The 23377-nt window shown below is 43.4% G+C and overlaps 2 protein-coding genes across 2 annotated transcripts; one reads left to right on the top strand and one right to left on the bottom strand.

Annotated features, from left to right (window-relative positions):
• Positions 1–2402: 2402 nt before the first annotated feature.
• On the bottom strand, positions 2403–16750 carry ZNHIT3 (zinc finger HIT-type containing 3). The gene is made up of 5 exons (XM_068110086.2): positions 16579–16750; positions 13751–13782; positions 3223–3285; positions 2927–2995; positions 2403–2812 (listed from the first exon to the last, which is right to left on the bottom strand). Exons 1-5 carry the CDS (start codon positions 16671–16673, stop codon positions 2613–2615), a joined length of 459 nt encoding a protein of 152 aa, XP_067966187.1. The 5' UTR covers positions 16674–16750; the 3' UTR covers positions 2403–2612.
• Positions 16751–17577: 827 nt separating this feature from the next.
• Positions 17578–22880, top strand: SUPT4H1 (SPT4 homolog, DSIF elongation factor subunit). Its single transcript, XM_068110087.2, has 5 exons — positions 17578–18089; positions 20595–20701; positions 21968–22023; positions 22178–22231; positions 22443–22880. Exons 1-5 carry the CDS (start codon positions 18021–18023, stop codon positions 22508–22510), a joined length of 354 nt encoding a protein of 117 aa, XP_067966188.1. The 5' UTR covers positions 17578–18020; the 3' UTR covers positions 22511–22880.
• The last annotated feature ends 497 nt before the right edge of the window (positions 22881–23377 follow it).

Raw genomic sequence — 23377 nt, 5'->3', positions numbered from 1 at the left:
CGTGAAGTCGTGACATGGGCATTGAGGAAGTAAGGAGTGGAGGAATGGTTGATCAGAGTAGTGATGGCAATGTACAAAAGAGCACGCACAGCTGTAAGGACGAAGGACGGGAACAGTGGTGAGTTTGAGGTGAAGGTGGGAGTGCATCAGGGGTCGGTACCAAGTCCAATACTATTTGTAGCTGTGATGGAGGTGCTGGCTCAGAACGTAAAGGAGGGTTTGCCGTGGGAGTTGTTGCATGCAGATGATCTGGTGTTGATTGCAGAAAGTATGGATGGACTGAAGGAGAAGATGAACAAGTGGAAGGAATGTATGGAGACAAAAGGTCTGAAGGTGAATATCGGAAAAACGAAGGTGATGGCAAGTGGTAAAGCATGTGGTGAGGTGGAAAGAACTGGGAAGTGGCCATGTGCTGTGTGCAGGAAGGGTGTCGGAGTGAATTCCATTCAATGTACAATGTGCGCTGAGTGGGTTCATCAAAAATGTAGTGGTTTGAGAGGGTCATTAACCAGTGTGGCAGCTACATTCAAGTGTAAGGTGTGCACAGAGGGAGCTGCAGATGGAGGAAATGTTGAGTTGGATCTTGGAGATGGCATGAAGCTGGAAGGTGTGAAAACATTTTGTTACCTTGGAGACATGCTGAATGGAGAAGGTCGATCAGACTCGGCAACGGTTGCTCGCGTGAGATGTGCATGGAAGAAGTTTTGGGAACTGAGTGGCGTGCTGACGAGGAGTGGAGTGTCATTGAAGCTGAAGGGAAAGGTGTATGCTTCATGTGTAAGAAGTGTTATGATTTATAGGAGTGAGACATGGGTAATGAACGTAGAGCAGCAACGAAGGCTGGAAAGGGTGGAAATGCGAATGGTTTGGTGGATGTGCAGAGTATCGTTGGTGGATGTGCGGAGTATCGTTGAGAGAGAGGAAGACAAATGATGAATTGCGAAATATGATGGGAATAGAGCCTGTGATTGATGCTGTGAAGAGAAACAGGTTGAGATGGTTTGGTCATGTGTTGAGGAAGGATGAAAGTGACTGGTTGAATAGAGATGGAAATTAATGTAGAAGGAAGTGGAGGACGGGGAAGACCGAGAAAGACTTGGCTAAAGATGGTCGAAGAAGAAATGCGGGCAAGGGGGTTAACAAGGGGAGATGCAAAAAATAGGGCAAAATGGAGAACAGTCATGGGGACCGCAAGGCTAACCCCCACTCTTGCAGGGAAAATGGCCTTAAAATGCCTGTTTGTTGTAATTAACCTAATCTTCTTCTTCTCGCATCTATCTATAATTCCAGTAATCTCTGTACGTCTGTACGTCTGTACGTTTGTTTGTCTGTGACCGCTGTTTCTCGACAACCACGGGTCCGATATACTTTTAACTTGCCAGGTATATTGCTGGGGACCCGAGGATGTGCCTTTTCAAGGTTTCATATTAATCGGACAATTACTTACCGAGCTATGTCCAAAAAACGATTCAACCAATCAGAGAGCAGCGAACGATCGCGTGTGCCGAACGTGGAGGACACACTCTGCCTCGGATGGCACATTTGAGAGCGTATTCATTTATTTCACGTTTGCAAACTATGTTGGCGTTAAACTATGTTTTAAAACTAATAAAACCGAATTTGCGATTCATTCGCTTTCCTGCGCGTTTGTGCACGCGATGGCGATTTCTTTACCAAACTCCGGAAGCCGTTCGCTTTGGACCAAACCATTGCATGTAAATAGAGGGGGGGGATTGTCACCGTACTCGCAAGCCGTTCGCTTTGGACCAAACCATTTCATGTAAATAGAGGGGGGGGGATATAATTTTAGATATAGATATAGTACGGGCAATGCCCTAGTATGATAAATTACAGCTCACAGATCCAAGTCCAAGTCGGTCAGCCAAATGACAGTTTGTTGTTGGGTGGATTGCCCTAAATCCTACATCAAATTTCCAGGGGTAACACTCATTCACAATGTCTGGGTGACCTCAGCCACATGCTGGGCTGTCCTTTTGAAATTCCATTTGTGGAGGTGGTGTGAGGCCCTTGCCCGGAGAGTACGGATCCTGATGAGCGCAGACCACCGTTTCCGGGGGAGGTCAAAACCTGAGGCTGTTTTGTCCAATCAATGGCCAGTTCTTTGTTAGCAATGTTGTTGTCCACCCCAAGATTGCATCACTTTTCCTTTGTGTTAAACCTCATCACCCAAAGCATGTGCAGAGCCCCACAAAGATTCGCACGACTTGTGGCACATATTTGGTAGGTCTGGTACACAGTACTTTTCCAGTCATATATATATATATATATATATATATATATATATATATATATATATACTTTTTATTTTATTTTTTTTGAAAAAATAATAATAATAAAGAGGCTGGTAAATTCATCAAGCACAGGCTCGAACAAGACAGAAATTCATGAGTTTTTTTTAGTTTTTATTTTGGTCTTCATTCTTGTTAACAAATCCCCTTCCACCATGAAGTTAAGTGAAAATCATGAATGTGGACATCTCAAAGAAAGTAAATGAAAGGAGAGAAAGATGCATTTGTCATCAAAGTGAAACGAGAGGGCTGTAAAAAGCAAAGAGCATATTTCAAGAAATAGGATTGGAAAACAACAGCATTTCACGTCTCTTTGTTTACTTCTGCATCTGCATCAACCACCTTGAGACAAACGTCAGCAAAGTTTTTAAAACCTGGCACAGCCATGGCATCACAAATGGCTTCTTCACAGAGTTCTGCATCCCTGCTAAGGCTGTCTAACCGCCTGAGAATCGAACGCAGAAATGAGTCACGCAGGCAGAGGAGAAGAGGTTCACTCTGGGCTGAAGGAAAAAAATAATAAAAAATAATAATAATAAAAAGGTGAACATAACAAATCATTTTAAATTAATGTCTACGATAAGAGGTTTCGGCAAAATAAACTACAAAAAAATTACCAAGTCGTGCAAGGCAAGATGGAGGGACACGATCAGAACTTTCATCTTCTCCCAATTCCATATCTTCCTCTTTGATAGGTGGAGGTGAAGGAACATTGGAGCATGTCAAGGGTGGTGGATTGTGGGGGATAAATTGGGACACAGGAAGCTGAAAACATTCATTGGATTGGGAATAAAATAGCATTTACAAGGGAGGGATAAGTGAACATGAATGATCCAAGTATCTTCGAATTGAGGCAAAAATGATAGTTTTAAGAATGTAATTAAATAAATTATAGACTTAACCAAAAACGCACCATTCAGTACGTTTTCCTCAGGTACCAATGAAGCAGCGATCTTCGAATCGTCAGTGCAGGCATCTATAAAACATGCACCAACATGAGCGACTCGATCCACCACACAATGTTTAACTAAAGACACATTAAATAACACTTGCGTTTGCTTGAGCTGTAACTGAAATGAAAAAGATGCAATTTGCTCAGCATTTGAATACAACAAAAAGCTAGAATGGCACTCTTCGACGGCGACCAATTATGCCTGCGCCCACATTATTACATCATTATACAGTGCATTCAGAAAGTATTCAGACCCCTTCACTTTTTTCACCTTTTGTTAAGTTGCAACCTTGTGCTGAAATCGTTGAAATTCATTTTTTCCCTCATCATCTACACTCAATACCCCATAATGACAAAGTGAAAACAGGTTTTCAGAAAGTTTTGCAAATTTATTAAATAGAAAAAACTGAAATATCACATTGACATAAGTATTAATACCCTTTGCTATGACACTTGAAATTTAGCTCAGGTGCCTCCCATGTCTCTTGATCATCTCTGAGATGTTTCTCCACCTTCATTGGAGTCCACCTGTGGTAAATTCAATTGATTGGACATGATTTGGAAAGGCACACACCGGTCGATATTAAGATCTCACAGCTGACAATGCATATCAGAGCAAAAACCAAGCCATGAGGTCGAAGGAACTGCCTGCAGAGCTCAGAGACAGGATTGTGTCGAGGCACAGATCTGGGGAAGCCTACAAAAAAGATTCTGCTGCAATGAAGGTTCCCAAGAGCACAGTGGCCTCCATAATTCTTAAATAGAAGAAGTTTGGAACAACCAGGACTATTCCTAGAGCTGGCCACCTGGCCAAACTGAGCAATCGGGGGAGAAGGGCCTTGGTAAGAGAGATGACCAAGAACCCGATGGTCACTCTGCCATAAAGCCCAGATCGGTGGAGTGTTGCAGTGATGGTTGTCCTTCTGTAAGTTTCTCCCATCTCCACACAGGATCTCTGGAGCTCAGCCAGTGACCATCAACTTCTTGGTCACCTCTCTTACCAAGGCCCTCCTCCCCAGATTGCTCAGTTTGGCCGGGCGGCCAGCTCTAGGAAGAGTCCTGGTTGTTCCAAACTTCTTCCATTTCAGAATTATGGAGGCCACTGTGCTCTTGGGAACCTTCAATGCAGCAGAATTTTTTTTGTAGGCTTTCCCAGATTGTACCTCGACACAATCCTGTCGCTGAGCTCTGCAGGTAGTTCCTTCGACCTCATGGCTTGGTTTTTGCTCCGATATGCATTGTCAGCTGTGAGACAGGTGTGTGCCTTTCCAAATGATGTCCAATCAATTGAATTTACCACAGGTGGACTCCATTGAAGGTGTAGAAACATCTCAAAGATGATCAAGAGAAATGGGAGGCACCTGAGCTAAATTTCAAGTGTCATAGCAAAGGGTATGAATACTTATGTCAATGTGATATTTCACTTTTTTCTTTTTAATAAATTTGCAAAACTTTCTAAAATCCTGTTTTCTCTTTGTCATTATGAGGTATTGAGTGCAGATTGATGAGGGAAAAAATGAATTTAAACGATTTCAGCATAAGGCTGCAACATAACAAAATGTGAAAATGAAGGGGTCTGAATACTTTCTGACTGCAATGTACATACATACTTGCACCAAGTGTGACACAAATCTCTTCAGCTGTTTTCAAGTATCACATTTTGACCTGACATAACATAACCTCTGACCTTCGATGCCAAAATCTAATCAGTTTCTCGTTGTATCGTAATATATACTTATACCAAGTTTGGTCAAAATCCAATCATTGGTTCACAAGTTAGCGCAACAGAATTTTTAGCTCACGGGGACCTCTGACCTCTGACTTCAAAATCGAATCAGTGCATCTTTATATCATTATACATACCTGTCCCAAGTTTGACATGGATCCCTTCAGCCATTCTTGAGTTATCATGGTAATGAAAACCTATCACGTACGCACGGATAGACGGACAACCCAAAAACATAATGCCTCCGGTTACTTCGTCGGTGTTGGCATAACTAGAAAGAGCAATCAGAGATTGCAGACCCTCACCAGGACTTGTTTTGTATGGTGTATTTTGTATGGCAAATAAATAGAAGGATGTACTATACTAAATGAAAGGTCATCGATTGCAAATTAAAGGTTTAAATGCTCTAAAAGGCAAAAGTTGTATAAAGGTCTGAGAAGGTGTGCAAGGTTCTGAGAAGGTGGTAAAGGTGTATAATTGGTCCATGGGTACAAAAGGTCGAGCTAGACCTATTCATGATCATCACTGCTCTCTGAATAATCCTCTATCCATTTACTCATGACTCCACCCTCTGCCATGACATCCATCATTCTTCTGACAACAGGCTGCAGCTTCTTCCTTCTTTTTAGACCGAGAAAAAAAAAAATCATGAGCTTGTCAAACACTTGGAATATATATATATATATATATATATATATATATATATATATATATATATATATATATATATATATATATATATATATATATATATATATATATATATATATATATTGTTACGGATCTCGGGGGTCGGCGCTCCCCTTATCAAGGGGGGGTTAATCCCCGTCTTTTTATCTGGCCGTCCCGAGTCCTGGAAGTTATAACGTCCTTTCCGGCGTTAGGTAGGGTTTGCTAGGCCTAGGGGTTCGCTGCTACCGAAGTACTAATGCCCCCCGGAAACGAGGGAATTACTCCCGCTCGAACCACGGATATGATGTATAATGCCGAGCGGTTAGCAATCCACGATCCGAGCTATTAACCAAGAGACTAAACCCGATTCTAGCGGTTCCGAATCGTGCCACAGGTACTCAATTGAAAGAAAGGACGGATACGATCGGATTAGGGAAAACCAAGAAAGCACAAGGTAATTTATTTACAAACCAAAAAGAAGAGGAAAGGAAAGAATGTACAGGAAGAAGAAGAAGAAGCAGGACACAGGGCAGTCTTATAACAGTCGTACTCTACGACCCCAGACAAACAGACACACTCACACGGGGATTGTAGCTGGTAGATGGAAGGTCCAGGTGGATGGTCCAGCCGCCAGTCGACTCTGGTCCAGCGGGCGAAACTCGGCAGGCAGCTCTGCGTAGCGTTGGGCGCGAGCGAACCTTACATATGGCGGGGGGGGGGGGGGGGGGCTCGTGTCCTTTAGCGTACATAACAAATGGATGGTCATGCTAAACACTCCCTCTCTCTCTCAAGTTCTCATTCAGCGCCAGCGAGTGAGTCTTCCTTTGCCAATGTGCGCTTCCCAGCAGGTCCTTTTTACAAGAGCGCTGCCCTATAAGTTCTGTTACAAGAGCACCGCTGAACACATCCTCACAAGTCCGTAATAGGGCTTTGCGCTCGCGCTTTTATAACGCGAGCCAAGATTACTCCGCCAGCCAAAAAGCCACGCCCTTCGGCGAGCTCACCTCAGCCCTGGTTGGTTGGTGAGGGCTTACCGGCCACGCCCTGATGGTGAGTTGACGTGGCCACACCTTGTTCTTGGCGTCCCACCCCCTTCTTCCTCGAGCCTGACCGCATGGTCAATGGCGGCGCCTGAGCGAACGCCAAGGCAGTGAACGCTGCTGGCAAGGCCGATCCACAGGTGTAGCTCATTATACCCGCACGCGCGGGACGCTTTGGCGGTCACGTGACCAGCCACTCTGGCGCCGGGGATCCCCGCCGGTGACGTCACCGGCTGGAGCAAGGAGATTCTGATGCCGGTCTTGCTTGGGGGACCCATGGGTCGCTACAACATTCTCTTTTAATGGCGGCGCTTGCAGAAGGTCGCAAAATGGACGGAATGGATTGGGGACCTACTCTTATTTAATTGATGCAACGCAGATTCAACTATTGGAAACACGGCCTTAACTAAAACACATAATAATGAAATAACTGGAATTTCTAAGGTGGTCTACGTGTTGCTGTGACCTAACTAAGGGTGCTACCTTTAACCTTTAATGTCATATTTACAAGAGTTATTTATTTACAACAAGTGTGGGTTCTAAAACCGCAACAATATACATATACAGTGAAACCTTGACTTACGAGTGCACCAACTTACGTGTTTTCCGAGATACGAGCCGTCGCTCGGGCGGTTTTTTGCTTTGAGATGCGAGCCGAGATCTGAGTTACGAGCTTACGCCACCCGCCACCAGGTGGCCCAACGAGCGTTCCGGTCACGTGGTTATCTTGCCGTGCAAGCATCTCTGCCGTATATCGCTGCTGCTTTGTTTTCGCATGTTGGTTATTTTGGAAAATTTCTTAGTTTTAACCATGGGTCCTAAGAAATTGAGTGCCAAGGGCAGTACTGAGAAGAAGAAGAGGATGATGTGCTTGGATATAAAACACGCAATCGTCGAAAAACATGAGCGAGGTGTGTGTGTTGTCGACTTGGCGAGGCAGTACGATCGTAGTACTTCTACGATATGTACGATTTTGAAGCAGAAGGAGTCGATAAAGGCTATAACGCCAGCCAAGGGCGTTACGATTATTTCAAAGCTCCGGACCTCTATCCATGAAGAGATGGAGAATTTTCGAAACATTTTGAAAGGGAGGAAGAAACAAACCTCGTTGGACAGGTTTTTATTGAAACGCCCTGCAAGTGAAAGCGAGGAAAGTGTGGCGAAAAGGGCAAAAGTTATCTCCTCCACCTCCGCCAGCATCTTCGTCTGATCTTCAAGGTAAATACACTGTAGCGCGATGCTGCACGCGCTAATGCTTACGCAAGGAGCAAGCGGACAACGCGGTTCATACAAGAGTCTTTATTCAAACTGCAGCACTAAGCTGCTCAAGGCTGCGCGCCCCGTCTATATCCTGAGGCCACGCCTCTCTCCCCGGCGTGGCCCACCCCCACTTGGTGTGCGGGGTGATGTCACCACGTCAGTGCTTTCGTGTCCGCCACAACACTTAATAAAACCAGTTTATTTCTTTACATTGAAGGAGTCTGGACTCCAGCAGAATACGGATAAAAGGATGGCAAGGCACAAACTCGTCCGAGAAGATGTTTATTCGTAAAACCAACTCGGGAACACTAAAAAGCCCGTTTATCGGGCTGCCTTATAAAGCAAAACCAAAAACCCAAACCGAAACCGAAAGCCACGCCTCTCAAGCGAGGCGTGCTTCGGTGGTCACGTGATCCACAGGTGTAGCTCATTATACCCGCATGCGCGGGACGCTTTGGCGGTCACGTGACCAGCCACTCTGGCGCCGGGGATCCCCGCCGGTGACGTCACCGGCTGGAGCAAGGAGATTCTGATGCCGGTCTTGCTTGGGGGACCCATGGGTCGCTACAACATTCTCTTTTATTATGAACAGTATATACGAGGTCGTGCTTGTTTATACATTATTTGTTATTTATAAAGTACATTTTTCTTATTGAAAAACACGTAACAAAAAAAATTGGTGTGGTTTTTTGGGGGCTGGAACGGATTAATAGCATTTCAATGCCTTTTAATGGGGAAATTTAATTTGAGAAACGAGCAAATTGAGTTACGAGCTCGGTCACAGAACGAATTAAACTCGTAAGTCAAGGTTTCACTGTATATGTCTTTCAATCCTGTCAAATCCCAAACTCTCGCTATCTCTCTGAAAAGACCATCTAGCAAACCTCCTCCCTCCCCAAACTCCCATCTCCTTTCTCAACAATCCTCTTGAGGAAGTTGTCATTTAAACTCCTGGGTCTCAATATCAGCCATGATCTGTTTTGGGCAAACCACATTTCAAAGTTGGCCCCCAAAGCCAGCCGCAGACTGGACATCCTCCGTCATACAAAGTCTTTCTTTGGCACAACTGAACTCCTATTCACCAACAAGGCCTTTATCCGCAGCTTGATGAAATACTGCTCTCCCCTTTGAGCTGGCCTACATGCCTCACTCCTTGCTCAGCTTAACGCAGTGGAAACCAGGAATTTCAAGATTATTGGAATCTCCCGCGATGAAGCCGAGTCTATTGGCCTATCACTTCGCCATCACACACAGGTTGGTGCTCTCTCCATATTCTGCTGCCTCCTTTCTGGTCTTGCATCCTCTGCTCTCTCTCCATGCTTTGTCCTCCCACCCCCATGTTTCTGCAGAACGCACAAAGTTCACCATCAACCCCCTCCAGTTAAACTACCAAAATCCGAGATCACTGCTCACCTCCACTCATTTGTTCCTCTCCTCTCCCACCTGTGGAACCAACTTCCACATTCTCTTTATCTTGTTTTTCCCTCCAGGTCTTCAAGATAGCTGTTCACCACAATCTCAAAGCCTGGTGTTGGCCTAACGGTTAAGGTGGCTGGCTTAAGATCTTAGGGTCTTGAGTTTGAGGCCCTATCATTCCAATGAAATAACCCCAGGTCGGTTGACTGAGCCTGTAATCCTTCAGAGGTCGGCAAAATGAGTACCAGCTTACTGACAACAGGGGCACTGCATCAGCAGCACAGTCGTGCTTCTAGAAAACGAGACCGAAAGTCTAACTCGGCGTCGCCGGGCTTGTTTGATACTTTAGTTGAAGAGGTTAGTATGACCTGGGTGGGGATACCAGTTAGCAAATAATGTAAGTATTAAATAATTTTTGCATCGAGACACTGGTTTATTCTATGTTTCGAGTAAACAATGAACCAACCATACACCCCTTCAATCTAGAAACTTTACAATAACGACAAAGGGATTGCAGTGTTACGATTATTGTACACCGCTCCTTTCCTATGCCATCTTCAGGTGCTGCATAACGTCATTGCCGGGCACAGAATGGGGCTCGGCAATGACGCATGCTGAAAGGGAGTACTCGGTTTTCACTCCGGTTGTTTGTTTGTTTAATTATTATTATTATTTTTTTTTTCCGGGCGATATTAGCCATCCATTGACCGAGGAAGCTGAAATTTCGGCACAATAGTGAGCATGTGTTTTGGCAAAAACGGTATTTTTTTGGATTAGTGAATTAATTGATTAGTTATTTAATTATTATCGATTAATTAAGTACTTATTTATTTTCTTTCTCATCTGGGCATTATCTCAGGCGTATTTTGAGCTAGGAAGCTGATATTTGGACACGACAGTGACCAAGTATTGTGGCTATAAAGAATATTTTCGATTTATTGATAAATCAATTAATTTATTTGTTGATTAATCAATTAATTTTTGTCGATTAATGACTTATTTCATTAATTTTCAACAAGTTACAGCTTCGGATGAAGCACTGGTGGTTTAGGTATTCTATTAGCCATTTGACTAAGAAAATATATTATTTTTATTGTTTATTGATTTTAATTATGCAATTAATAAATCAATTATTGTACACCTCTCCCAACCAATACAGTCTACATGAGGTGCACGGCGGTATTGCCGGGTGCCGTACGTGCCCCGGCAATGCCGCACTGGAGCATATTTATTTATTTGGTATGGGGGCGGTGTACTTTGAATGTATCTGTACTTGTATTTACTACATTATTAGTATTAACGCTATTATTATTATTACGAAAACAATACTACTGTATTAAGAAACCTGGGCTAATTTGTCTGAAGCAGCCCGAAGTTGAGGCATGAAGGCATGAAGCCTAAGTCTTATAACGTACTATGTCATTGGAAGACCCATAAGGCCTATGCTTTCGATATTTGATGCTCATTTTAACAATCGGTTGGTTTGTGTTTTACACTGAATGAAAAACGTTAAGGTAGAGCATGGCGATTGTGATATATGACAGGTTTGACAATATGTTTGGCCTGAACTAAATTGGAATCAAAATGGCGGTGTGTGGAGAGTCAGCCGCCGTAATGACAGAAGTAATCACATCACCCTGTCATGTGACCAGATCCTCAGCTCTGATTTGTATACGTTTGAGGGGACATACATACATACAGGGTGTTTCAAAAAGAGTGATACAACTTTAAACGTTTATTTACAAAGAAACAGAAACCTCAAGAACATGAACCAAACATTTTTTGAAACCTTATGACATGGTATTTTCTATCACTGATTGCTATTGCAGTAAGTCACTGCTAGAGTTAGTGAGAGCCCAAGGTCTGAAATTGGCATTGACGCAAAATCCTTGTTATTGACGTTCTCGATGTGTGCCCCTCCGCGGTTCAGACAGGTATTGATTCAGACTACAAAGTTCTGTCCAACTTTCCTGTAGGTCTCAGGTGGTTCTGCCGCCCAGAAAATGTTGTTGTGGTTCTTGATGGCACCATTCAAGTGGAAATGGGCTTCATCACTGAACCACATCAGGTTGATCCAGTTTGGGTACCGCTCCATCCTGTCACTGAGCCAATTGCACATGTCAAGTCTCCTTCTCATGTCATCCTGACTCGGTTTATGCCGAATAGAGATGATGCATGGGAAAAGCTTCAGTTCCTTAGTGAGGATATGCCAGACTGATGTTGGTTTGATGCCCAGCTCCTGGGAGCACCGGCAGTGGGACTTCTTGGGACTGTCCACTGCAGAATCCCGCACGGCGTCGATGTTGCCTTGGCTCTTGGTTACTGATGCTGGCCTGCTACTGTTGCCCTTGCTCTGGTTGTGCACTGTACCTTTGTGCTCAAAATGTTTCACCACAATACGTTGAATGGCATAATTTGTGGGTCCATAATGTGTTCTGAGGTCGTATTCCTGGCAGAACCTCCGCCGGGGGGGTTAGGGGGGGTGGGGGCTACATGTGATTTAGTCTCATACCACAGAGCCACCACTTTTGTCTTCTGCTCCACTGTCAATGGCATAGTTGAACTACGGAGCTAGAAATCCCAGGGAACAAATACTACGATTACAACACCAAACCCTGAAAAGGAAAAACAGTATTGGTAAAAAAAAACAAAGAAATGGCAGGAAGTCAAAGTTGTATCAATCTTTTTGAAACACCCTGTACATACATACATACATACATACATACATACATACATACATACATACATACATACATACATACGGACAAACACTGTTCTCGATGGCTTTGCCCTGTGGGCTATGCCATAAAAATGATGTAACGAGCAGCCACAGGCTGCATATGAAACAACAACAAGCACCATCTCAGATCGTCCCCAATGCAAAACCAAGATATTTTATATCCTCATTAATCCCCATCCCCCACCCCAATGTCTCCTCCTAAATTTACAGTTTTACCTCCTCAGAATTTCCTTCAGTATCCATCTTATCCACCCCATTCATCCTCTCCTGTCCCAATTCCTCCCCACACCCATTGCTTGTCCAAGTGTGCCTCTATCTTGTCCTTCAACTCTGCTGTTGGTGTCCCCCTCTCCCCCTCCTCTCCTCTCTATTGTTCCTTTTCTCCTGTTATGTCATGATCTGTTCAGTGTACCAATACCAACTCTTCCAACAAACCTCAACTGTGTATAGAGAAGGGGGCAAGGAGCAGCACTTAAAAAGTCTCAAAAGGGTGTAAGGGGTATAAACCACCTTTAGAGGCCATTTTTCCCCGCAAAGCGGGGGTTGGCCTTTTTCAGGCACCGTGGTTGTTGTTGTTTTTGTTGGTCCCCTTTTTGAAGCAATGTTTTACGGCCAGATGCCCTTCCTGCCGCCAACCCTGTTTGTCGCCTTTTTACGACACACAGGGAATTACCAGTGAGCTGGTACTCAATTTGCCGACCTCGGAAGGATGACAGGCTGAGTCAACCTCCCTGGCGTTAATTCAGCGATCGACCGGGATTCGAACCCATGATCCTAGGATCCTAAGCTGGCATACTAGCCGCTACACCAACACCAGGTGTAAGGGGCATAAAGGGGTCTAAAAGGTATGGTCAATTTGTACGTAATTACCTGGATGGAGGATATGTTTTCACCAATGTCTGCCTGTGAGTAGGAGATCTCAAGCAGTCATAGACCGATTCAGATGGAACTTGGACAGGTTTGGTGTGTGACAAGCACAAGTCGATTCGATTTTGGTGAAGATCCAGATCTAGATAAGATCGTTTTTAATTTGTTAAGCGATTCTTCACCATTGAGAGATGTGGCCAAAAATGATATATAGCCCTATATTTCAATACGTTGTGCATTGGTTCAGACGAATCTTCGTGGTTGAGTTAGGTGACAAATTTTGGTTCAGGTCTGCATCCAGATCCAGCCTATCGGTGGAATACAAAACGTAAACTGTTCAGCCTGGCAAAGGTATGCATTCTGCAGAGTTGCTTTCTAGTATTTCAGTTTTGTCTGAGTTGGCACCACCGGCGAACCCTCCCTCCCGACGTGGTAAAGTGACATTTGAAACAGCACACTATGTGCAATTTAGGTGATAGTGGGTTTAATTCAGCACCAGCATTCAGATGATCTGCTCGCTCATAGACAACTGTCTAAAGGTTTTGAGAATGCCAACAAGGAGCCTACATTTAGTACCCTGAGCCCCCATCAAAGGGATGACGTCATAACACCACCATCTACACCCGTCCCACAACATTATTTCCATTCAACAGCCAATTTTGAAAGGGAGGGAGTGCAAGGGGAGAGGGGGAGGGGAGATGGGGTGGTGTTGAAATATAACAAATTTGTAGAAGTCCGAACTATATGCAATGTACTCAATGTACAAACCTTTATGTTGCTTGTAACAAGCTAAAGAGCAACTGTCAGGGTAAGGGGTTGGAATGCAAGAAAAACATGTTTATGAACGACTGTACATAAAGCAAATATTTTGTTCATGAATGCAGACAAGCAACACAAGCCCGAAAGTCTAACAGCGGCGAAGCCGGGCTTGTAAAATATTATAAACCACAAACACACACGATTAGCTTTTTAAACAGTCGCTAATGCTGTTTATAACATTAAGCAAAGAAATTTGGAGAAACCCAGACATCCGTGAGGTAAGTTTTACATACAGAACTGAGGGAATATCTACTGCAATCTAGATTATACCCAACAAGGGTTGGTTACGTACCGTTTTGTTGGAAGAGACGTAACGCCGATGCTTTCAATATTTGATGGTCATTTTAACAATCGTTTTGTTTGTGTTTCACACTGAATGAAAAACGTGAAGGTAGAACATGGTGATTGTGATACACGACAGGTTCGACGATACGTTCGGTATGAACGGCATATAAATAAAAACACAACGCCTCTGAGGAAGAGAACTAGCTTGCTCTCTGATTGGCATCTGTTTGAGGGGACATACATACATACGTAGTGTGTTCAAAAAGTATCCGACCTTTATTTTTCGTGCGTAAAAAAAAAGAAGCTAGGGAGGCGTTGATTGGTGCACGTATGTAGGCGATCCTAATGCGCAGTTTGCGCACGTGTGAATTTTTTCCCACCTGCAGAAGCTGTCATTCGACGGCAGACCGCCAATGAGTGAGGAAATGTAAGTGAGCGCCGTCGGATTTTCGTTTTTGACAAAATGATGGAAAAACTTGAACAACGCTACTGCATCAAATTTTGTGTTTCATCAAACTTGCATCAAAACTGCAACTTGGTTTCTGGGTCGTACCCATAAACCCAGGACTCATCGCCAGTGATCACTGTGTTGAGGAAGCTGGGATCGCTGTTCACAGTCTCCAGCATGTCCTGTGCGATCTCCAAACGGAGTTGCTTCTGCTCAATCGTTAGCAGCTTTGGTACGAACTTCGCTGAGATTCTCCTGAAGCCCAAATCCTCCTTCATAATTGAATGAACGGTGTTGAATCTTGCGGATCGTTTCCACTTGGGAATCGCCAAGCTTTACACAAAATTTGATGCAGTAGCGTTGTTCATGTTTTTCCGTCATTTTGTCAAAAACGAAAATCCGACGGCACTCGCTTACATGTCCTCACTCATCGGTGGTCTGCCGTCGAATGACAGCTTCTGCAGGTGGGAAAAAATTCACGCGTGCGCATTAGGATCGCCTACATACGTGCACCAATCAACGCCTCCCTAGCTTCTTTTTTTTTACGCACGAAAAATAAAGATCGGATACTTTTTGAACACAGTAGTACATAAAGACGGACAAACACTGTTCTAGACGGCGTTGCCCTATGGGCTACGCCGTAAAAATGAGAGGATTAGCAACGATATTCATCATTTGTAGTTTGGGTGTAAACAGCCCGTAGTAAAGAAAATTATCAGATTCAATAACTACCAACGACAGCAAATACCCCAAACAGTTATGAAGGTTTTAAATTAAGCTAAAAATATTAAATCGCCCCCTGAATGACTAACTGTCAAAGTTTACTAGCCCTTTAGTCAGGGCCCTTAGGGATATTTTGGGGCCCGTTTGGTTCAAATTCTTCAAAAAGCATCAAATTTGGCCCAGATGTTGCCCATGCCATGCTCTTTTGATTTCTGAGGGGCGCCAAGACGGGCGCCCCCCCCCCCCCTGGGGGGGCCATATTGGCGAAATACTAAATGGCCGCCACCCGGATTAGAGGAAAATCAGTTAAATAACCAAAAGGGTTGGAATCATGTACGATACCACTTTTCAGGGGTTTTCGAGGTCAAGGAATCCAATTATGATGTTATTTTGATGATTCGAGGTCAAGGTCAACCCTCAAGGTCATCTTAAAAGTCATTTTTGAGTCAAACATGTTGGTTTTTGAGTTTTTTGTCAAGATTTACGCGAGGTTCACCATTTTATGTTTCTGGTTTGGGTAATCGAACTCTGACCTTATTTTTGACAATTAGAGGAAATATTTACATGTCTATTTCCTAATTTTCAGGCATATGCAGTTCATCAGTCTAATTACAAAGGTACGGATTTTGATGTTTTATGAACTGTATGCCATATCCTTGTGTTTAATTTTTGTGCGATCATGATCCGGGTTCATGTATACATGTCATAAATATGACGTCATAGGTCATGTGACCTGGCGGCCATATTGGATTTTATGAAAACCTTAAAAATGGATCCCTGCCTTCATTTTTCGATCGATTCATTTTGAACTTTGACCACTTATAGTACGCCATGTGATTGGATGCATATCCTAATTATGTCGTCATAGGTCAGGTGACATGGCGGGATGGACCGGTATGGTCCCCGGATCATACCGCCCTTGGCGCCCGTCAAAAATCGAAAGAGTATGGCATGGGCAACATCTGCGCCAAATTTGATGCTTTTGGAAGAATTTGAACCAAAATATACCTAAGCTAAGGGCCCTGACTACTGTACTTGGCTTAGAAAAAAAATTAACGAATCGCGACATATTGCTTCAAAATCAAAGCGAACAGCAGACTTTTCCCATAGTAAAGGGGACATACACCGCCTAGTCCGAGGCAATTCAGAAGCGTGCTGTTAAAGGAAACCAGTGGAGGATCAAAACCATCTATCACATTATGTGACCCAATGCAAACTAAAAATTGGAGCGAGACTGTTATCCCTTCAACATAACAAACACATTGACCTCACGTGCTCGGGAAAATGTTTTCCCAACGTGTGTTCAACCCCCACGACTTACTATGGACTGGTACAGTGTGGACAGCGATAACTGACTCCTGGTCCCCGATCACAGACCACGCAGAACCCGCAGCTTAGAGATCCTTTCGTACACATCGTCGGCAGTCTTACCGCACCAGCCAATAAAGAGTTTAGCTTTGCACCTGCAGGTGCAGATTCGACACGATATACCGTATGTCGTTTTTTTCCCCCCCTTTTGCAATTAACGAAAGTAACGTAACATTTCAAAAATCTACTTTAAAACAGCCTTTACTTTATGCTTCACACAATAATGAAAAATACCGAACAAAAATATTAATTTTGATCAAAGATATGCCACACAAGCTAAATAAACGAATAATATACACCCCTCATCACAACGACTCACATCGATCGAGTGGCTAACATAATTATCAATAAATAAGTTAAACACAACTGGAATTTCACACGTTCCCTTTGAAAAAATATCATCATTTAAGATAATACCTCTCAGAATGAGTTATAAAATTGTTTTCCTATGATGTTTCACAAGGGTATATTCTGGTATATTTCTAGCCTGGCTATGGTTCTCTTTTTATAGGTGTGTGGAGGGTTGGAATTGCTTGGCACTGACAAAAAATGACGATTGTCGTCGGTGTAGTCCGATCGTGTACGTAACTGTGCACGTTTTGTTAACAAAAAAAACATTTATAACCGAGTTCGAAATCACTTTTGATACTTCCATTTTCACTTTTAACCAGAGTTTAAATTATGTTTCTAAAGCATCGATTCATCCACGATAAGCCATCACTGTTTCTGTAGCGGAGAAGAAACCCTGGACATATTGCTATGGTTGTTAAGCAATGCCGAGCACTCTGTTCCGTTGGACTGCTTGCTTGGGTGCTTTTGAATCAGGAAAACCGCTTTGCGAGCGACAACGAAGCCGATTGCTAACGGAACACATCCCAGGCTTGATGGGTCTATTATTTTTCCTGCGTTGAAGTTTATTATAAATGGAGCGAGGAGGAAGAGGAGAGGGAGTAAGGCATTATTAAATAAATTACTATTTGTGGTCACATATTTTTTGCGACTGGGTGGTGTGCTCGTTACAAGGTTTTTATGTAAGGATTGTTTTTTTTATTTTATCTAGAACTCCTTATAAAGGAAAGCTTTGAAATTTTAGTTAATAAAATAGGCAAAACCAATTCCAGTATAATCTAATTATTGACTTGGGGGAAAAATTGTGAAGAGACTATAATGCAGAGAAAAAAACCGGAATAAACATAAAGAGCAGCAATCTTGAATACCCGGTGCTTCTCGATGTGATTTTGGGGGTCAAGAGATCGAATCTCGCGGCCCTGGCAGCCTGTTTTCAGGAGGAGGAAGAAGAAGAAGATAAAGAGGAAGAAGAAGTAGTATGGTCCGTGACGACAATATCAGTGTGTGAGAAGCTCTTACTTACTTTGAGAGGGATCTTTGAGTGTTATGTCTTTTGAGACTATCCCACGTGATTTGAAACATCTTCGGGCATGTTTGCTTTGTTCTCTAGTCAAGGTAAGTTTCACCATCAAATAAATTTGTTCCATTTCAATGCTTCCAGTCATGTATAACTTTCCTCCGTATAAACGTCACTTCGTCTTTTTTTACATTGTTTTTTTTCCACAGCGATCCAACGTGACGAACCTCTCCTTACCTCCAGTGCCGTATTTGTTGTTGCTCTTTAACGGCCACTATTATCCCACCTGGTGGGGTCGGCCGGGGGAAGCTTGTCCCAGGTCTTTCACGAACCTACCTGTCCAGGCCTGACGTTCACCTAGTTAGGGCAGGAATTGGGCCTTGATGCCGGCGATACTCGCATACTCTTTGTGAAGGACACCATGGGATCTTTAACGTCCACCAACCCATGCTGGCAGACGGGATCCCGAGTTTAACGTCCATCCGAGGGACGGCACACACAGTGATGAATCACCCTGCCTATGAAACACCGAACAGACAGTTTATAGCTGGGTCGGGATTCGAACCCAGGCTAGACAGCTTGGACTTGGAGACGAGCTGCGATGGCTAATCTATGGGGGAAGGAAAAAAAAAAAAAAAGGATTTCTGGGGGATCTTGCTCTCCGTGCAGGGATAACCAACTTCATGTGTTGGCATTTGCAGTTTTGACACGCTGTTGAAAAACAATGACAGCCCAAACGCAGGTTCTCCAGCTCAAACGTTTAATGGCGGCTCCTTCCTCACGCCTCACCACAGCTCGAATACGTCACTTCCGGTTCAGCCTCATCCTTTCCGGTTCAGCCTCATCCTTTCCGGTTCAGCCTCATCCTTTCCGGTTCAGCCTCATCCTTTCCGGTTCAGCCTCATCCTTTCCGGTTCATCATGCATTCATTCATATTCATGTACCTCCCAATACCACACACGCCTGTCCATGTACCCATAAAAAAAATATAGTTTTTTGGGGGTTTGGGGGGGGGGGGGGGGTCACAAACACTCCCGGTTGTTACCCGAATCCACCGTTGTTGGATTTATTGAAATCCGTTAATCCGTTCTCAAGTTATAACACGACAGACAGACATACGGACACGGCGCCATATTGTTACTCAACCAGCCTCCAGCGCTATGCAATCGCAGCTATGCAATTACGAATTGATTTTTGATCCAGCACTTACGTGGATGGGAGTGAAATCCAGGGGGTCAGATAGGTTCAAGGGTGGGTAGTTAGAGGGAGAAGCTTGGTAGATTGGGGGTACGAAAGAGCCAGTGTCAGAGCACAACAGGCTCTTAAATTGTCAACCCTTTAAATCTCAGGAACTGCTCGACCGAATCTCAATATCAAGACATCATTCTCGCCATGAAGTGTGTGTGTGTGTGTGTGTGTGTGTGTGTGTGTGTGTGTGTGTGTGTGTGTGTGTGTGTGTGTGTGTGTGTGTGTGTGTGTGTGTGTGTGTGTGTGTGTGTGTGTGTGTGTGTGTGTGTGTGTCGGTCGGTCGGTCGGTCACCATTTTTCTCAGGAAATGTCTGGATCTTCGTCAAACTTTCAGAGGTTCATCAATGAGTGCCAGAGAAATGTTTTAGGCAAAAAAAGGTTCCAACTTCTTTTTGGATTTTCTATAGTGCCTAATCCATCGTAGCTATGTGAAAGGTAATATTAAATGATCCCCATTCATCAGTGTACCACCGTTTAGAGGCCATTTTTCCCCGCAAAGCGGGGGTTGGCCTTTTTGGGGACCGTGGTTGTTGTTGTTTTTTGGTCCCCTTTTTGAAGCAATGTTTAACGGCCGGATGCCCTTCCTGCCGCCAACCCTGTTTGTCGCCTTTTTTTTTACGACAAGCAGGGAATTACCAGTGAACTGGTACTCAATTAGCCGACCTCGGAAGGATGACAGGCTGAGTCAACCCCCCTGGCGTTAATTCAGCGATCGACCAGGATTCAAACCCAGGATCCTTGGTAATCCTAAGCTGGCACCCTAGCCGCTAGCCCAACACCAGGGACTTCCCATTCATCAGTGTGAATGAATGAATGAATGATCGTTTTAAGGCCATTTAAACTTAAGGCCAAGACATCAGTGTGAAAGGTAATATTAAATGATCCCCAATCATCAGTGTGAAAGGTAATATTAAATGATCCCCAATCATCAGTGTGAAAGGTAATATTAAATGATCCCCATTCATCAGTGGGAGTAGGGAAGTGTTGTGGACACCCAAAATAATGATGGGAAAAAAATCAATTTATTCAAAATGCCAACAGGACGACAACAGCACTGGGCAACACAAGATACTAATGCTAGTCTTTGATAAATAAGTAAAATACTTTTTGAATAACATCCTGATGCTCTTAATGTAAAGAGCTTCAGCTAAGTTCACAGCTGTTGGAGGCATACCTGGCAAGGTAGGTGGCCAATTCTTCTACCTACATCTGAGTAAACCATTCTGTACTTGACATGCTGATTTACTTTTTACTTTTACTTTCTAATTTTTACTTCTTTTTTTTCTACTTTTCTTGTTCTTGAACCTACCCTCCCTCACCCCATCCCCCTTTCCCATCCCCTTTTTGCACCCAAGACACTGGAGCAGTTTGAGTTGGAAGGTTGTGACAACTGTCATGAAGTACTGCAGATGAAAGGCAATAAAGACATGGTCTATGATTGCACATCATCATCATTTGATGGGTGAGAAATGGAAGGGATGTGTTACACTCCTGAGGGGAGAGGGTTTGCTTTATGCAATTGGGGTAGAGTTTGACATTGTTGCTAAGGTGGATCTCTTGTCTTCTGTTGTGTTCAATGCTTGGGAGATCATCTCTGGGGAAGGTCGTTAAGATCCACTGAAGCAGAACGGAATCTCTCCTCTTTCTGGGAGAAGTGACACCACGAGGAATCTGAAAAATAAAGGGAGGAGTGAGGTCAATTGAGAGCTCGGGTGGGAAATGAAGCTTCGAGGGGAATGTGTTCTGGTGAGAGAGAAGAGGTCGAAGCCTGGTTGCTGTAAATGCGATGAGTGCTCTGCCACAAAAGGCCCCTCAAGAAAGGAATCAGCCCTGTTGCAAATGTACCACATGGTCAAACCCACTGGGAAGGTGGCGGTTGATATGAGACCCTTCCCGGAAGCCACCCAAGGGAACTGGTACATCTTGGTAGCTATGGGCAATTTTAAAGTGGACCGAGGCTTAAACGCTTTGGTAAACAGATGCGAAGACTGCTGTGCAGACACTTGGTGATAGCTTCTTCAGATGTTATGTTCCCACATTCAACACAAAGATGTGTGACACAGCAAAGGACATGGGAGGTATCCGACCTCACTGACCAGGACTTTGATGTTAATCTGGCCCTGTGGTGGCCGAGCACGTGCAAACACGGGCCAAAAAGGTGGGAGGTCCTGTTATAGCGATGCCTTATGAAGAGTGGCAAACCTCAATGTGAAGGAGTTGATGAATTCTGGCACGAAGTCGACACGTTTGTTACCGGTCCAAATCTGATGCTCGACTAATTTTTAGATAGCACCTCCGTGGCCCTGGCTGTTCTCCAAGCTCACAGCCTCACACCCCAAAGTGTGCACGAATGCTCAGCACAATAAACACCAGATGTCCAGACCACGCAAGGCGGGAAGCAATCGCCCTGCCTCTCCTTGATGTACCACTCTAAAGTACCGTTTTTTCCCTCGCCAAAGGACGTTTATTTCTCCTTGGGATGCGAGCAAAATCATAAGGGGTATATTTATGAACTATTTTGTAGAAACGGAGAGACTAATTAAAAACATTGTAACATGTGACATGTAAGACTGATCCAGTGGGATATTTCAACCCCATTCCCCTGGTCCATGAGCATGCTTTTTTCCAGTGATATTTGGCTTTACTACTCTAGCAGAAAGGTGCATTCTTCTTTGTGTGTTTGTGTCGTTTTAAATCTTAACATTATTTATTTATAACTTGTTTGCAGAGTCATTTCCATGATGAGCCCAGAGGACAGCTGGGTCGGCAAGTGGCAAAGACTGGGTAGGAAAATCATCACCCCTATTTTTTTTTTTTTTTTTTTTTTAACTTTTATTTGCAAATCACTTGATCACTTGCCGAGAAAGCGTGCCGATCCGCAACATGCCTTCATTGAATGACCCTGGTGCATTGTGACGTGGTTATCCAATTTCCTTAGGTTCCAGCAAACCTGGTGTTTATGCCGTATCGGTCACCGGACGACTGCCTCAAGGTGAGTGACACAAAGGAAAGGAATATTTGTAGCAATCTTGAACAACCATGATTTTTAAAGCTTAGTATCACGAATAACCAAGTGTTTATAAAATAAAATTTATCCAAGTGTCAGAATTTATGGAGGTACATTTTATCAGATAATGTTTTTGGCTAATTAGCCATATATATGCCAGTTGGTCACAGTACAAACATGTGTGGTGTTTTTTCAGGTATTGTGAGGGAACTGAGCAGTCGAAGAGTGGTTTATAAATCACGTGATACATCTTCCAAGACTTAGAAATGCTGTTTACAAATAGATTTGTTTTTCTTCCCCTCTGACATCGCCTGTTTTTATTATTTATTTTTCTAATCTGCAAACTTCCCCAGTTTTCCATATATATATTTTTTTGTTTCATTTTAATCCGACATCAGCTGCATCTGGTAAAAAAACTGAGGGAATAAAGTTGCCATATAAAAACATCTTCCAATGTCAAACTTTGTAAAGACAAAATTAGGACTTTTTCTTTTGTGTTTCTATTTCATTCAGAAAGAATAATGAATGTTGTGTTTTGAAATTGGGTAAATGACTTCAGGATAGTTATTCATTTACTTTTCTCCAACATTGCCTCCAATATCAAATGTCACATTAATAAATGCTCAGGAAAAGACGACGGCTTCATCTGTTTTGCAAATGGGTGAACATTTTCATTATGGATACGAGTTGAACCTGCAGAAATTCTGCAGAAATAATCTGTATTTCATTAAGCGGGATCTATATCTAATTTACTTAAAAATAATATGAACAAACAGATACTTAGCTTCGTCGAAATATTAGGCGGGATTTCCTCTGACATCTCCTTCTGACGATGAAACCTTGATTTCTGACCAATTTATATTCTAATTTCTCTTTGGAGAGTGCAATAAAGTTAAACTATATTTCTTATACCTCCAACTTATCCTTAATATTTGTACACCTGACTTTGCAGCCACGATTAGCCTTCTTGGTTGTCCGCAATGTATCCGTATCCTCTCTATGTATCACCACTGAACACATTTCACATGTTAATTGGATAAAATTGCATGGATCATTGAGTGAATTAACACTTTATTGCGCACCCAATCTGCAAACATTCAATGATTTCTGTACAGTACAGTGTACAATATT

Source organism: Myxine glutinosa, chromosome 3 (assembly GCF_964187855.1).
Source record: "Myxine glutinosa chromosome 3, kmMyxGlut1.1, whole genome shotgun sequence".
Taxonomy (NCBI): Eukaryota; Metazoa; Chordata; class Myxini; order Myxiniformes; family Myxinidae; genus Myxine; species Myxine glutinosa.
The sequence above is the reverse complement of the archived record's forward strand: the minus strand, read 5'-3'. Positions and strand labels throughout refer to the sequence as shown.

Bases quoted from the DNA above. Each gene is read 5' to 3' on its own strand.
- ZNHIT3 (XM_068110086.2), bottom strand. From the start codon at position 16,673: ATGTGTACGAAAGGATCTCTAAGCTGCGGGTTCTGCGTGGTCTGTGAT. The intron at 13,783-16,578 runs GTAAGTCGTGGG...TTACCCTGACAG, and splicing joins CCACACTGTACCAGTCCATA to TTGCTCTTTAGCTTGTTACA. The intron at 2,813-2,926 runs GTAATTTTTTTG...TTTTTCCTTCAG, and splicing joins ATCTTGCCTTGCACGACTTG to CCCAGAGTGAACCTCTTCTC.
- SUPT4H1 (XM_068110087.2), top strand. From the start codon at position 18,021: ATGTCTTTTGAGACTATCCCACGTGATTTGAAACATCTTCGGGCATGT. The intron at 18,090-20,594 runs GTAAGTTTCACC...TTTGCACCCAAG, and splicing joins TGCTTTGTTCTCTAGTCAAG to ACACTGGAGCAGTTTGAGTT. The intron at 22,024-22,177 runs GTAGGAAAATCA...CAATTTCCTTAG, and splicing joins CGGCAAGTGGCAAAGACTGG to GTTCCAGCAAACCTGGTGTT.